At 41.2% G+C, this 14,924-nt stretch overlaps 1 protein-coding gene across 4 annotated transcripts in view; it reads left to right on the forward strand.

Annotated features, from left to right (window-relative positions):
• The window catches only part of LOC138617786 (myelin basic protein-like), a 46,663-nt gene extending 31,744 nt beyond the window's left edge, over positions 1-14,919 (forward strand). For all 4 annotated transcript variants that reach the window (XM_069693056.1, XM_069693057.1, XM_069693058.1 and 1 more), the window contains one exon: positions 14,621-14,919. In XM_069693056.1, the coding sequence (XP_069549157.1) occupies positions 14,621-14,919 (299 nt within the window). The remainder of the gene's footprint in view (positions 1-14,620) is intronic.
• The last annotated feature ends 5 nt before the right edge of the window (positions 14,920-14,924 follow it).

The raw sequence follows: 14,924 nt of genomic DNA on the forward strand, positions 1-14,924 counted from the left end.
TTGTTTTTTAGCCTTCCTACACCTACTCACAGAGGACTTTAATTAGATGAATCAATAAAGGTTACCGAGACTCTTATATCGAAGAGCAATCTGTTCTCAGGCGAAACACTTGGTTGTGTAGAAAAAGATGTTTTCAAAGTCTGAGAACAAGGTATTAAGTAGAAGTGTATTTCTTGTTATTCCTTTATATCTTAAATCGAAGAAATACATAGAGGCTTTTCTCCTGTTGCTGTTAAGTTAAACCCTCCCTGTGTTAAGTACGGTTTCACCATAGAGAGGAGAGGAGAGGAGGAGATCAGAAAACTATTTCAGCTGCACATAAACAATGACCACTTCTGAGTGAGGCCTCGGGGGGACGTGTTTTATCCTCATATATCTCTGTCGCTGTAAACCACACTCCGACTGTGAGAAACTCATCCTGCCCGCTGCTTCGGACTTTGTTTGTCAAAGTCGCTGTGATACGGAAAGTTGATACAATGATTCTCTCTGGTTATAACAGCGACTCGGTGCAACAGTCCTCCACCCAGGAATGAATGCACGAAGGAAGAAATGGATCTAATTGATTGGACTGGGATTACTCCTTCACAAAAATGAACCGCAAAAAAATGGGATATTGTGTACACAGGGAGAACAGGCTGCATAGAAAATATTCAAATGATCTTGGGTTAATGACAGAAGAATACAAATACAGCTTGCTTAACAGGCTAATGGCAACACATTTCAATGGCACTGTCTTTATCTTATTGTTAAGATCTAGAAATAAAGGCACCAAGTGATTAAAAGAAAAGAAAAAATAGTCAATGATGTTTTGTAAGATACGTTAAACATTTTTACTGTTTTTCTCACTTCTCCGTTGCTTGAGTTTACCTCTCTGCTGAAAATTCTATTGAAATAATCATTGTAGTCTTGATAGGATTCCCTTTGTTCTCTCACCAGATTCATAAAACTTTAAAATCTTTATTTCACTTTAAAAAGAGCTCAGTTATAAAAAAAAGCAATGCTTCAGAAAATTTGTTATATAAAAAGCACTGCATAATCTATCTTGTTGTTGTTATTAAACCCTGTATGAACCACTATAAAAAAAACTTCCCGAAACCATTCAAGTTTAACCATTTTAACTTAATTAGATTTAACTCAACTGTATACCACATATAAACCCAGTCCAAGTTTGTTTGTGCTACAAGATGAAAGCAGAGAATTTTTCAGTTTCCATCTGAGACCCTGAAATAATAATAAAAAAAAATGGACTAGATGGAACAAATAAAAAATAAACTACTGAATAAAATAAACATACTAAGACATAAAGCTACATTATGCTTATTCAATGTTACAATCCATTAAAAAAAATTGTTTACGTGGATGTTCAATCAGATGTAAATGTAGTCAATTGAAGCAGTAATTCTACATTTGATGAATTCTCTGTCTCAGAGCTGCAACTGGACGTGAACAGTGACGTACTGTAGTTGGTGGCCGAAAGAACTCCAGGCTTTTTGAGCTGTTCAGGTCACCAGAGGATGTGCCTTAGATGGCACTCTAAACATGCATCACTTTTCCTGGAACTAGCTACGTTTCCAACGGTGAACATGACATCCCAAGTGCAGACGGGCACCATCCAGACACTGAGCTGCCGAGAGTAGACAGCGACTGATGGTGCCTTTGCTGAAATTGAAATTGAAATTGAAACGAAAATTCTGAACATAACCTCACAAGACACCATGCGCTAGTGATCAGTTTTCCTTCCAGATTCATAATTTCTCAAGATCACACTTGAGCTCCCGTCAGTGAAACGGAATGATATTGGCTTGAGCCAGTTATCACTTATTTCATACACTATGTGCTTCCCCTCTAATTGCATTTGGGGCCTGCTGGATACTCGTGAAATCTTAAGGGTGGAGCAGGCTGCGTCAGTTTGCATTGATTTAGTGTGAGGTTGGTCAGAGTGCTCTTCTTTACTGTACTGTTCAATAAGGAGTGGGTGTCGGGGGTCTGATCCTCGTCCATCTCTCCGTTTGCTCATTACTAACCCTGTAGAGAAATTTCTGAAAACACAGATCAAGTCGTAATGAAAACGCGATCAGAAAATGCTCTTTGGAAATGAGATTTCTCCCCGTGAAGTTTTGTGCATATTTGATATCTGGTTTCATTTTTGGATGACGATTGTGGATGATGGAGGTGAAGCAGCATTGTGTGTGATGTACAGAGCTGGGTTTTCATTTTTCCAGCGTGCCTTTCATCTGGCCTGCGCAGCTCTCTCTGCTTTCTGCTGTTTTCTCTGTATTCTCTTCCTTACTCTGGCAGTTACACTATTTGCTGTAAACACTGAAGGTAACAGGTTTTTTTAGATGATAAAAGAGAATAAATCCAAATGATTCAAATACATCCATGTTTATAGACCATTAAATTCAAAACTACATAGTCAAGGCTGAATTAGCCTTCATTGTTAATTTTTGTCATTTAAATCAACTGGTACATATTAGTTAGTCCATCTATGCCATTTTTTGTGATTGTTGGAATTAATAAAAGCTTGATTTCTTTTCTTTCTTTTTTTCTGGCTTTTCTGGAAAACTATTACATAATAAAAGAAAGAGTCATAAGTGATCACTTCCTATTATAAGAAGCATGGACCACACTACAGAAATATCTGGGAATATTTTAGTTCTCATCTTTTTTTATTATCTGAACATGAAGAACATTGTTTTCATAGTTACACAAAACTTTATGGTCATAAACGTCAAACAAGTGACACAACTTTATAAAACACTATGTGACCTCAGTACAGAATACTTGGCCTACATCTTCTGTAAAAATAAGTGCCTTTAATATTTTTGTTACTTTAACACATACTGTATGCAGAAAAACAGTGCAATCTCTTACAATTTGAAGGGTGTAAAAACATATCTAATTTGCTATATATTAATAAAGTGTATAAAATTAAAAATAAAAAAAAAATATGGTTAGACAGACGCAGAGAAGTGTGACGATTGGTAGCCTAATTCTTATAAGACCACATTTCCCATAAACTAAATTGTAGAAATTAAATGTCACTGTGGAGATTGTTAAAATCAAGCAGGAAAATATGTTTGCGCTCATCATCTGGACCTCCTTCTACTAACTAGACCCTTATCAGTAGACCGCATTGGTTAATATTCAGCATACACTAAAATAGTGCTTTTTGCATGTGGATTTTGTTTGACATGTTAATGTGTGCACTGTATACTTCTCTGAGCTTGTGTAAGCACTGCTGACTGTGCATACAACACAGTACTGAGGATGTGTAGAGTTTGGTCCTCTGCCGTGGATTTGTCTGTCGTGCACATATAAAAGTGCAGTGGCTCAGTCATTTGTCTCCGTGGCCGAGGCTGACTCGAGCTGGTACGGGCCCTGGCACTGCCAACTTGAAGAACCTCCTCTCCTTCCCCCTCAAAAGCTCTGATTGTTAAAGGGAAACTTCCATCACTGGACCAGTGTTCTTTGGTTTGACACCATTGTTCAGATTCTCCTTTTTCTGTCCCCTTTCACCTCCCTTTCTCTCTTCTGGTATCTTCCCCTTTCCTTCAGGTTTGTTTTTCTTTCTCCTCTCAAATGGATAGATTATTCATTCAACGATCTGAAGGCTGTCCTGCTGATCCTCATATCTGTGTTTAAACAGGCACATTCATTACCTCTTACATGCAGCTTTTCGCCCATTTCTCTCTGCATTCTGCATACGTATGTTTGTGTGCCATGTTGTAAGAGATTGTGCCTCAGTGTGGCCATGAGTTCAGGAGACCACGTCAACTGGCCTCGATCATCTGGCAAGACAATCACTGTGTGTGTGTGTGTGAGTGTGAGTGTTAGCAGCTGGGTCTGTGTCTACAAGGGTCCAAGGGGAGGGGATGACGGGTAACCAAGAGTACAAAAGTACTATCCTCGCCTCTGCATCCCGTATGTCAGACCAGATGAACTGGAGTCCTTTCCCATCGGATGAAAACAGCAAACTCAACTTAAAGTGGAAGTGCAGCTGTGCTGAGATACAGTGGCCTTCAAGAAACATCTAGATTATCCAGTTAAACTGAAATTACAGTTTACACCTGGCCTTTATTGGGTCTTAACTGTTGGTGCACTCTGACAGAGGCTAAACAGAGAAAGATGCACATTGACACAGCTAAAGCTGCATTAGACCACTGGACCTATTTGGAAACTAAGCTTGAGCCCAAATTAAACAACTTTGTCTGAGTTTTTTTGCTTTGGAAAATCAAATATACTCTGACTAACCTCACCAGGCTCGAACCAAATCAATGCAAACTGATGCAGCCGGAGCGAACCACACGATCATCTCTTCCCACCACCGCTACGCACTAGATATGGCTTCCTTCGACATCTTTCTGTTCCCCAAACATTTGACACAAAATGTGTTATGTTCACTCCCTGCTTAAGTGTCGGGGCTATGGTCATGCTGCAAATGCGCACATATCAGTGGTCACAAAAACAAAAAACTAAGAGATTTTCAATTGTAACTCGTGTAAATCTTTAGTTTCCTTGTGTGTGTGAAAACACTGATTAGCCGCTAGGTTGTGGTCAAAGGTGGCGGCTATAGAAGATTTATACCATTCTATAGCATTCAGTCTATACTGTTATATTTAACAACTTATTCTGAATGAAATCTGAAAATCATCCATCATAAAAATTGACACTGGTGCATCTACCCATACATTTTGGATTATAGTGCCATTTGCTGTAACATTAAGGAGGTTTAGAAAGCCTTGGGTGCTTGACAGAGCAGAATATTTCAGTTTGGGACCGTAACCTCTTCAGGTGACATGTATCTTGTGCCCAGGCTCATAAAGAAGAAATCAAAGTGTAATGTCTCAGCTGAAGCCCTTGACACAAACATCCAGCTGGCTTGCGACTCCGGGACATTCGTCATGTCCACTGCCATGTGGAAATGTGTATGTATTAATGTGTTTTGGCCTCTCGTGTCTCCATGGGTGAGGGAACGTCCCTGAGCACTACGCTGATGGCATCAACCCATGCTGCGCTCTATTCTTCCAGTGTGCCGTCCCACTGTCATACTAATGGTACCCATTCATACCGGCTGCCAGTGAAAACCTCATCGTCCACAAACACGTATGTCATCGCAGAAATATAGTACCATATTAAAAAAAAAGCAAGCCAAACTGAGCCGTCTTACAATTTAAAATTCATCAGTAAGCCTGACCTCTGACTTCATGCATTGCACTGCCGGCACATGATTGGCTGATTGGGTAAATTTCATTAATAAGCAGGTGAACAGGTGATCCCAATAAAGTGACTGTTCTGTGTATAGATGTGCTTTATACCTCACCCCAAACCCTTTGACAGATGTCACAATGAAATTCCAGAAAATTATAAGAATCTGTAATGTTTCAAACAGAATGGTGCTGAAATGATAATATGATTTTCTCCATTTTATGTTGTAGTAAATTACACATCTTTGGATTTTGGACTGTTGTTTGTGTCTCCATGGCAAGAAAACTGCCAGTTTAGAGTTTGGAAAATTGTAATGGTCACTATTTTCTGACATGTTGAAGACCAAACAATAGATTGAACAAATGAAAACCAGTAGACTGATTAATTAATAGTGGCAGCCCAAAACAATATAAATTAGCATGGTTATTTGCTGTGACTACAGTATTATTACCTTCAACCAACAAGTCATACAACCATCTAGGTAACTATTTCCTGTCCGCAAATATAACCCACAGGAGAGTTTCCTGAACTAGCGCACCTGGTTACAAAAAACACTCGAGGCTTTCGGAGTGGAGGAACTTTTTCACAGCTCCAAGAACTGTTGGAAGAAGTACCGCCTTTTGTTGTGTCCACGCTGGCTGAACTAAAAACCAGTGTAGATGTTAGGACTCTACCTACTTCAAAGTCGGTATTTCCCCAGCACAGGAACTGCAGCAAGCGTACGGGGATTTGTTCGCCGCTTTTATCTCGCCGTCAGACAGCCCTCACCCTCGGGCAGAACTTCGCTGCTGTGTTGTTCTCTTCAAGGCCACCTTATTCCCCTGACAAAAACTGAAATTTGATCTCGCAGAATACTTATTTTGTGCGCGACTTAGTTTGAATCAGAAACTGAAAGCAAAGTTACACTGTGGACCGTTGATTTTGTTGGGCAGGCGAGTCGTTATCAAAGCCTGCACAGTTTATGTTAGTTTCGCATTCTAACTGACGGTGTGCAAACAAGCCTTTTTAGGGCGCATCATTTTCAGGGAACTCCCCAGTAGTTTCCTCTAGAAGTCCCCATTAATTGTTTGGTCCCTAAGCCCCTTTGGTTAGAGCTAGAAAAAGACAATTGAAATAGGGAAGTTACTACTTCCTTAAAGTTATGCATTCTTCATCACCCAGGCAACCTTTTGTGCAGTTTAAAAAAATTACCACTCTCATCTCGACTCATTGTTGGAAATGGGAAGCAGACACCAGCCTCTTGCCCCGAATTGTTTATTGAACCATCAACCCAACCAGCCTCCTTGTAACAAGGAAAGACACATATAGACGTAATTTGAAGTCCATCACTTCTCCAGGGCACCAGATTTTCCAAATTTATGCGACAGCTGGAGGTTAGCGAACTTTAAAACAGGAGTGAGTTGTAATAAACTGCTTGTTCAGAAGACCTATGGCGTCATTTCTGTTGGAGGTGGACAGTCTCCTTTAAACACAGCACAATGAGAAATAGCCAGAATATTTGATTAATACTGGGGGGGTTTTCTCAAAAAGCCAACTGGAGAAATAGTTACACATCTATTGAGTGTGTGAGAAAACATAGAAATCGTACATCCATTACGGCCAAGAAAGGAAGAGTGATATAGAACGAGGTGTAAAGAAATAGAAGGAGAAAGTTGCTGCCGCTTGTCAGAAAACAAATCGATGTGAGGTTCTGTTGGTGAGGAGAGGCCGGGGCTTTCATTACGTCTGGCAGCGCTGTAAGGTTAGCCTCACAGCTGCTTAAATAAATCCAGCAGCTCTGACACTGCTGGGTAGATGATGATAGAGTTTGCTGCATTCACAGCAAACAAGGATCAAACTAACTGTTGTAAGGCCTCATTCTTTGCTTGTAAGCTGAGGAATTCAAACAGCACGGTTTAAAAGAAGCGTAGTCTCGTGAATTGTCTCCCTTGAAACATATCCTTCCCCATTTAATGCTGCTTTTTTTTTTTTTAAGTGAAGTTCAAAGGTCATGAACATGGTTTGGGTTTATAAGGGAGTGGTTCTGCTGTGGCTCTTATCTCCTCCAGGAAAAATCTCCGGAGGACTAACGTCCTGAATGCCAGATTCAGAGACAGAGAACGTCTTTTTTTTTCTCCGAGCTTGTGGGTGCTTCAGATCCACCATGAATGCAGCGGCGGAGGGATTTTTGCCCCTGAGTGGGAGGGTTGGTCCGGGGCCACATAGCGATGGATGCTTTTTCAGAGGAATGCTTCCCGTGCTTCGGTCCCACCACAGTCCTTGTTGTTGTCCCAGATGCTGGACCGCACATCCTCTTCACAGCGAGGAAGAGGAGGAAAAATGAGGAGATTGAGGCCCACTCCCTGCATACCTCCTCCCCTTTAGATTCTGATCTTTCTCTTCTCGCAGGGCACTGAATGTCTTTTCTGAACAGATAAGACAGGCCGTCTTCATTTAATAACTTAACAAAGATCACGCACGAGACAAAGGTGATGGCAATTGTTCTGGCCACAATAATCAAAGATTTCTGACGCAGCTCATAATGTCAGTTGTCCCCTAGAATTTCACCAGCATTATCAGACCATCTTGGCACTTAAGTTATCATAGGAACATCTTGGAATTACCAATTAATGAATTAAGATGAGGTAACAGACTATTATCTGGTCACCCTCAGACTTTGATAATGTCTTGGCTACATTGCGAGAGCGTATTTTGAATGAGGCCTTCAGAGCGACATTATCTGACAACGCTTGTGCGGCAGATTCTGACCCTCCTGACTTTGCCTCTGGTGGCTAAAGGACCCCTGTGCTAAATCACTGATGGACGAACTTCAGAGACTATCATTATCTTGGGATTTCAACCCAGGAATAAATTCAGTATTTATGAAAGGAGCCAACCATGTGAAGTGAGCACGCTCTCAACAGACCCTTACTTCTCTCTGCAGTGCAGCGTGTCCGGCTGCTGGGTAATTGGCCCTTAGTGTTGTTGACAAGTTGCGTGCTTCATCTGCATAACCAGTGTCCTTACAATGACAGCCATGCAGCTGGCGGGAGAGGAGTTGTTTGTAATGGAGTGAAGGACTATACAGAGGAATCAGAAACATGCAGCCTTGTGTTTGACTGAAAGAAAATCACAGTGCGAGATGAACTGCTTGATTCCATTCTCATTTCAATATTCCTCAAACGCTTGATACTCATTAGTATCAATGATACTAAGCTGTCACAGTAAACCTCCGACTGCACTGTGACTTCGAGTCCCAATGAAAACATGTATGATAAGATTAGTTTTAGTTGTCAAGCTGAGCAGCTCAGACAGTTGTGATCAATGAAACTGGTTAAGGTGTTTTGAGGGTTTTATTAGGTTCTGCCAGGTGCTGATTGATTCCCTAAATCATGGCAGTTGTTATTAAGGGAAGATGGAGTCACAGAGAACAGGAGTCAGTCAGTTACTGACTGTATTTAGACATTGAGCCTGGGCCTCCCTAAAAAGCCACCACACCGAGAGATGCTGACTGTCACAGAGCTGTCAGTGACTCAGCCACTGAAAGTAAGTGGCTTCGAAGGATTTACTCGAGTCTCAGCTTTGTCAGGTTCATCCAATAGGAAGCACTGCGAGAGCCAAACATATTGGGGAAGGCTGTACAGGAGAGAAATTTCTGACAAGAGCTGGGATTATCACGGCGCATAACACAGAAAATAAATTGAAAAAAGGGCAGCTGTGTGAAGACACGCAGATATCGATAAGGCAAAATGAACTCCGACGAGGACATCTCGTCCTGCCAGCCTCATTATCCGACATGCTGTTGTGTTGCATTAATTGCAGTTTCGCATTTAGTCAGGCACCATGGTACTGTCCTAATTTCCTGCCTCTCCCCTTTACAGATGAAAAATGAATATGGATTGAAGGGATTTGTGAACTGTAAACTTGCGTGCGAGAATAGCTGTGATCCACTTACATGGTTCATGGAGATGAAAACCTTTTCAAAAGCAATTTAGTAATCCTTCACAAAGACACATTTGGCAGTTTGGTTGGCAGACAGATTCTAATAAAACAAACTGAAAATAGCTGAACAGTCGCAGTTAAACGACCCTTACCTAGTTGGCTACTAATTGGATTTTCATTGAAATCCAAGGAAAATCAATAACTCTGAGTACAGTGGGCGGTAATGGACACAGATAACAGTCTTATCTTGACTATACAGGTAAGTTAGCTATAGGGCTGAGTAATGCACTTCGATATCTTTATGGCATTGACCGAATTGCTTCAATACTATCAGAAAATTCTTTGTTATTCGAACCAAGTCTTCGATCACTCGGCTACATCCACACAAACATGTTTTCGCATTAAAAGACATAACTTTTGCTACGTTTATGCTTCACTTTAAAAATAGCAAAATGTACTGGGAAAAAATGCAAATGCTCTATTTGGGCAGCCCATGGATGAAGATAAAATCGGTTTCAACTTGGGTGAATCTCAGTTTAGAAAACCTTACTTCAGTCTTTTCAACCAAATGTCTGGCCACACCTGTCTGAAGTGAATGTCCTGCAGTAACTGGAGGCTTTTCTGAGTGCAGCTGGCTCGCTTGTATCAACTGATAGCATGTTAGGTCAATTAGGGAACATTGGTTAATTTTACCATCTGGTGATTGCTTTCATGTTGGCAAATTGTCACGTCTAGTTGTTGCTTCTGTGTTAATCGTTTGGGGAACATCGGAAAATTGTAGCATGTAGCATTATCTTATGTGAGGTGTTTAGGGGACATCTTTTAATTGTAGCAACGTGTTTTACAGTCTCTCCTTCCAACCTGCATGAAAACCATAGACTGGTACTCGTGTAATGTAATTTTATTTTTCTTAGAATTAAAAAGGGTCTTCACTTACACGGTTATTGAACATTTTTGAACGTCACACAGTCCCAAGTAAGCTATCCAAGGAGAGACCCAATAAAAACACTGAGGCTGAATAAACTATCATAAATCCTCGAACAATAACAGTACCACTGTGGCATTGTGTGAAGCTTGAAAACAACTGGGTTCTAGTCATCTCCTCATCCACTATCCTTCATTAGGCAGCTGCGAATGTGTGGGGGGGATTTTTGTTTTTCTACAAATGAGTGCGGTTTGGAGAGTTAGTTCTGATTAGCCTCAAATGTCAGCATATTGGATCAGTAATCACTGAGTCACTGGCATTGATCTACAATCCCCAATCGCCCACACATGTAATGAGGCCTGTCTGTGCTGTAGGGCACTATAGCCCCAACTTTAATGCACCTTTCAGAAGTCTGCTTATTAACAGGTTACTCATCAGCACATGTTGAACACCCAGTCAGTTTATTCTGTAGTATTATGTACTGTGGAGGTCAGTTAAATTGAATGCATGTCAGGATGTTTTCCTCTCTGTAATTTGTGTTGCATTCGTATTCTGGCAGCACAATGGGTTGAGAAAAGAGAGCAATGGGTGATGGATGAGGAAATGATTTTAGAGGCCTCATGGGCAGGCTTCATAAGGGTAGCAAAAACAGCAACTCGCTTTTTTATGTTTTCCTTTGCAGTGAAATAACAGAGTGAAACTTCTGAGAGCGGGATTATAATATTTACTACTGGTAACAAGAAATAATAACTTTTGTTGAAAATTCTTCACTGAATCAGATTTTATGAGGTGATGCCACTGGGTATGAGAATATTGTTTCAAATGCAAAACCGTGAAGTAATCGTAAAAACAAATCGAATGAATATCCTGTAGCTGCTGCAGGGCCCCTTGTTCTCCGTGTCTCTGAAGATAACTCTTGATAATTTTGTTTGGGATCGTTGCAGAGTTTCTAGTCCCATGAGACGTCTCTGATGGCAGCGAGAGATGAATGAGAATCTAAACATCCCAAACTTTGTCACTGTACTGTTCAATTCCACATATTCACAAAGGAGCAGGCTTATCTGCCTGCTGCGATCCCTCACAGATCCATACAACCCATGGAACAGGCAGCTTGACTCTTTAATGAGCCTCACTGTCGGCTGCCGAGATTACAACCCCCCCCCCCCCTCCCCCTCCCCTATCTCCCCCGGTGACAGGCAGGTCATGTTGCCTGCCGGCGAACTCACAGCAGGAATTTGAAAACGCAACAGTATGTCGTACATTTCAATTTTTTGTTTTGTTTTTGTTTTTGTTACTGTTTTAACTACGTTAAAAAGTTTTCAGGCCAACGACGGTGTGCACAAACTCTTCAAAAGATTAAGGTATCACAGAGACACCCCAGCATCCAGTTAATTGGATTGATCATCATCTCGCGTAGATGTTTAATGCCTACTAAACGGCTTTAAACCAATTCGTTGGGTTAATGGGAGGGAATTCGATCAGTACAAAGACTTTTACTTAAAGCCACTTTGTACAATTCCCTCACCCGCATCAGAATCAGACAAATTGACCCGGAGTAACACAATTGCACGAGTTGTTTCCATTCTGCCATCAATTATTGATAACATTTTATTTGTGGCTTTAATATCAGTTTCTTCATCTTTGAGCAAGACCTGACTACACATCTTCTTTTTGTGCATCTTATTTGTTTATTTGTTCGTACATTTACAGTCTTTGAATGGGATGTGTCCTCTGCCTTAAAACAACTGTCATCCCTGACAGGTTTTATGAGGACTTTCACATTGTCAAAATGGCTTTATAAGGGTGTTTAAGAGTTTGAGTTTTCTTTTTCATCAGAGGGTTTTGCACCTTGACAAGCATGAAATCCTGAAGAATTGAGAAGCACGGAGTGAGATGGTTTAAAATGAATCAGGATTACAGAAGTGCTGAAAAAAAGTACGGCGGTGGCAAGAGAGCAGCATATTTAAATAATTTATAGGTCTTTTTGCCATCACATCTCATGACAGGTTTTTTTTTTTTTTTTTTTTTTTTAAAGAAACAGTCTTCAAATGCTTTGTATGAATAATTGTTGGTGTCGTGACCCATAAGGCTTTTGTTGGGAAGCTGCACCCAAAACTGTGAAACAACTGCAGAGTTTTTGAACTGTCAAGAAAACAAAAGCAAAAAAAATCTCTGACATACCTTTCAGTCATCGGTTTTGAAAGTAAATTTTCAACGTTTTGTTTTTCTTTCTAAAAGCCAGAATGACTCGGAAACGATGCATCAGATGTCTTATCTGGTAGGCAACGGGAACATATTGCATCATCATCTCTCAGTCTTGCTTCTGGACAAACATGCAAGATAAAAGAGGAACAACAACGTTGAACTTTTTCCATAAGCAGCGCTTTGACAAAGGCAGAGAAACTTCTGCTTGTCTAGAGTTGCAGCAACGGTGGCAACGCACATCCACGTTAAAAAACAGGTTTTGTACGCTCACAAAGCGCGCCATGCTTTCTTTACTTTATATATATATATATATGTATGTATGTATATATAAACTTGCATTATTTCGCACATCTATGATCTCCTGTTGGTTCTACTGCAACACCTAGTTTGTAAAAAAGATTTTGTATTACCGTTAATATGTTAATAGATATTCTTGACACGACACAAAAATGACTGAAAATATTGACTATTTTTCCAGATAAAAATTCTAAAAATGATGCAAATAAAAAAACAAATTCTAACTTGCGTAGTATGACCAACAGGAAAACATGGGTGATGTGATTTTGGCGAAACCATACTGTATAAAAAAGTTTCAAAAAGTTATTAAAAATGGTTGTCGTGTCTGTTGTTTCATTGTTGCAGCTTGCAGACGTCCCTGCGCTCGTCTCATGTCTCGTGTTGTTTGTCCAACTCCGAGGACGCCTCGTTTATGCGGAAATTAAGTTGTAGCTCATTGTCTACCTTTCTGCAGCAGTTGCTTGTGTTTTAACAATGTTTAGTTAATTAGATATTGATTCGGGAAGTTTGAATCAGCCAATACCTTCCAACTTTAGTGAAGTTTTGTTGCTTTACTCGTCCCTTATGAATGAGTGCGTTTTCTGTGGGGCTTCACGTTGCTGAAGTGTTTTCCCTTCGGCAAATAATAATCCCGAAAACGTGATCAGCCATTGTGGACATCTTTCTGCTGCTTGTTGGTACAATCGTTGTGCAATATCCCCTTACTGCAAAGTTGTTATGCTTTATATGTCACAGATGTGTGAATTGAAATGGATATGAAGCTTTCACAGTATAAATTAGAGTTTTTCAAGAGATAAATCAAAGCTCTGTCCTTTCCTGTCCTTTCCTGCCCTTGCCCTGTGCTGTACTCTCCTCTCTTTCCCTAAAAATACAAAAATAAAACCATGTCGTAGTGGTCCCCTTTTTAAAATGCATACAGAGGAAACGCTGACTCTTCATCTCCGTTTCCTGTTTGACATGTCTAGCCAAAAGAACCTATTGGATGCCTTCTTTTGGAGTAACTGCACCTACAGTTGTAACAAATCATAGTTTAACTTCTACATAGAATACAAGCAGTTCTTGCTCTGCACCCACAGACAGCGGCCTCGCAGCTCTCGGGTCCAGAATCAGATAAGTGTCACCGTGCATGGGGTTGAAAATCCATACTTATAGGAGTTATTTTAGTGACACTCGGCCCTTTGTTTCTCTGTAAAAACTATGCAGCTCAGACAACGGAGCACTGTTTGGGCCAATATTAGCATGCAGATTCTCTGGTGTAGTGCTACACCATTTCTGTCAGTACAGTGTGGATATTGTTTCAGAGGGAGGAATGCACTGGATGTCCTCTGCTGTGGGAGCAGGCTAGTTTAATGAATAACTGTCAAAGTGGACGTTTTGGGGGAACGGCTGTATTTCCATTTCAGTGGAACAAATACAACTGACGTGCTTTGTTTTAAGCTCATTTACAATGACATTGTAGGGAGATGCATTATGCAGGGTCGACTCTGTTGCATTAATGGCGAAACCTAAACATGTCGGCCGGATTTCTGTCCAAATTAGTGTCAATTTGAAGCTTATTTTTGTATAAAAAATTTTAAAAAATGGTTGAACGCAGAATTGATTGTATTACTGTAAAAAATGAAGATAAATCAGGAGTCTGATTCGTCAAATTAAGATGGGGTTTGTGAGCACACATGCTACTTTGCTTTGAGTTAACGGAAAAGAGAAGGTGGTAAAAGTGAGTTTAGGAGTTTCCTGAATACTTCAGTTTCTCGTGTCCTTTAATCTCAGATTTGGTCCTGCAGCTCAGCAGGTAAACGCCCCGTCCAGCTCTAGGTTAGGTTAGGTTAGGTAGTTACTTTATTAATCCCCGAGGGGACATTTTTTTTTCGCTACAGCAGCATACAGGAAGCAATAAGATCAAAATAATGTGAAATAATTTCTCTAATGTGAAATATTATCTCTGCCGGTCTCCGCTGCAGCAGGAAGGGCCCGCGCTCATCAAAAGGGCCCATTGTGCTGCTCCGGTTTGTTGTGTGCCATGCGGGCCCGAGCCCATAGATGACCCTTGTTGTTTCTGCGCAGGCCTGGGTGAGGCAGATGCGAACCAGAACAATGGCTGCGTCTCGGAGAAGCCGGCGGTGACTGACTCCACGGGCGCTGAGGGCCCCCGCCAGCCCTGGACCCCCGCCAGCACAGCTGACCCTGACGCCGCCACGCCACGCCCCCACCTGGCCCGCCTCTTCTCCCGAGATGCCCCGGGCCGAGAGGATAACACCTTCAAAGAGCGACCCTCCGAATCGGACGAGCTGCAGACCATCCAGGAACACAGCGGAGCGGCTTCAGAGTGCGGGTCGGACAGCCCCGAACAGGACCTAGAATAGGCTAG

This window comes from Brachyistius frenatus, unplaced genomic scaffold (assembly GCF_029030835.1).
Source record: "Brachyistius frenatus isolate BFR_SWC_R1_liver_20210118 unplaced genomic scaffold, ASM2903083v1 Contig_14, whole genome shotgun sequence".
NCBI classification, from domain to species: Eukaryota; Metazoa; Chordata; class Actinopteri; family Embiotocidae; genus Brachyistius; species Brachyistius frenatus.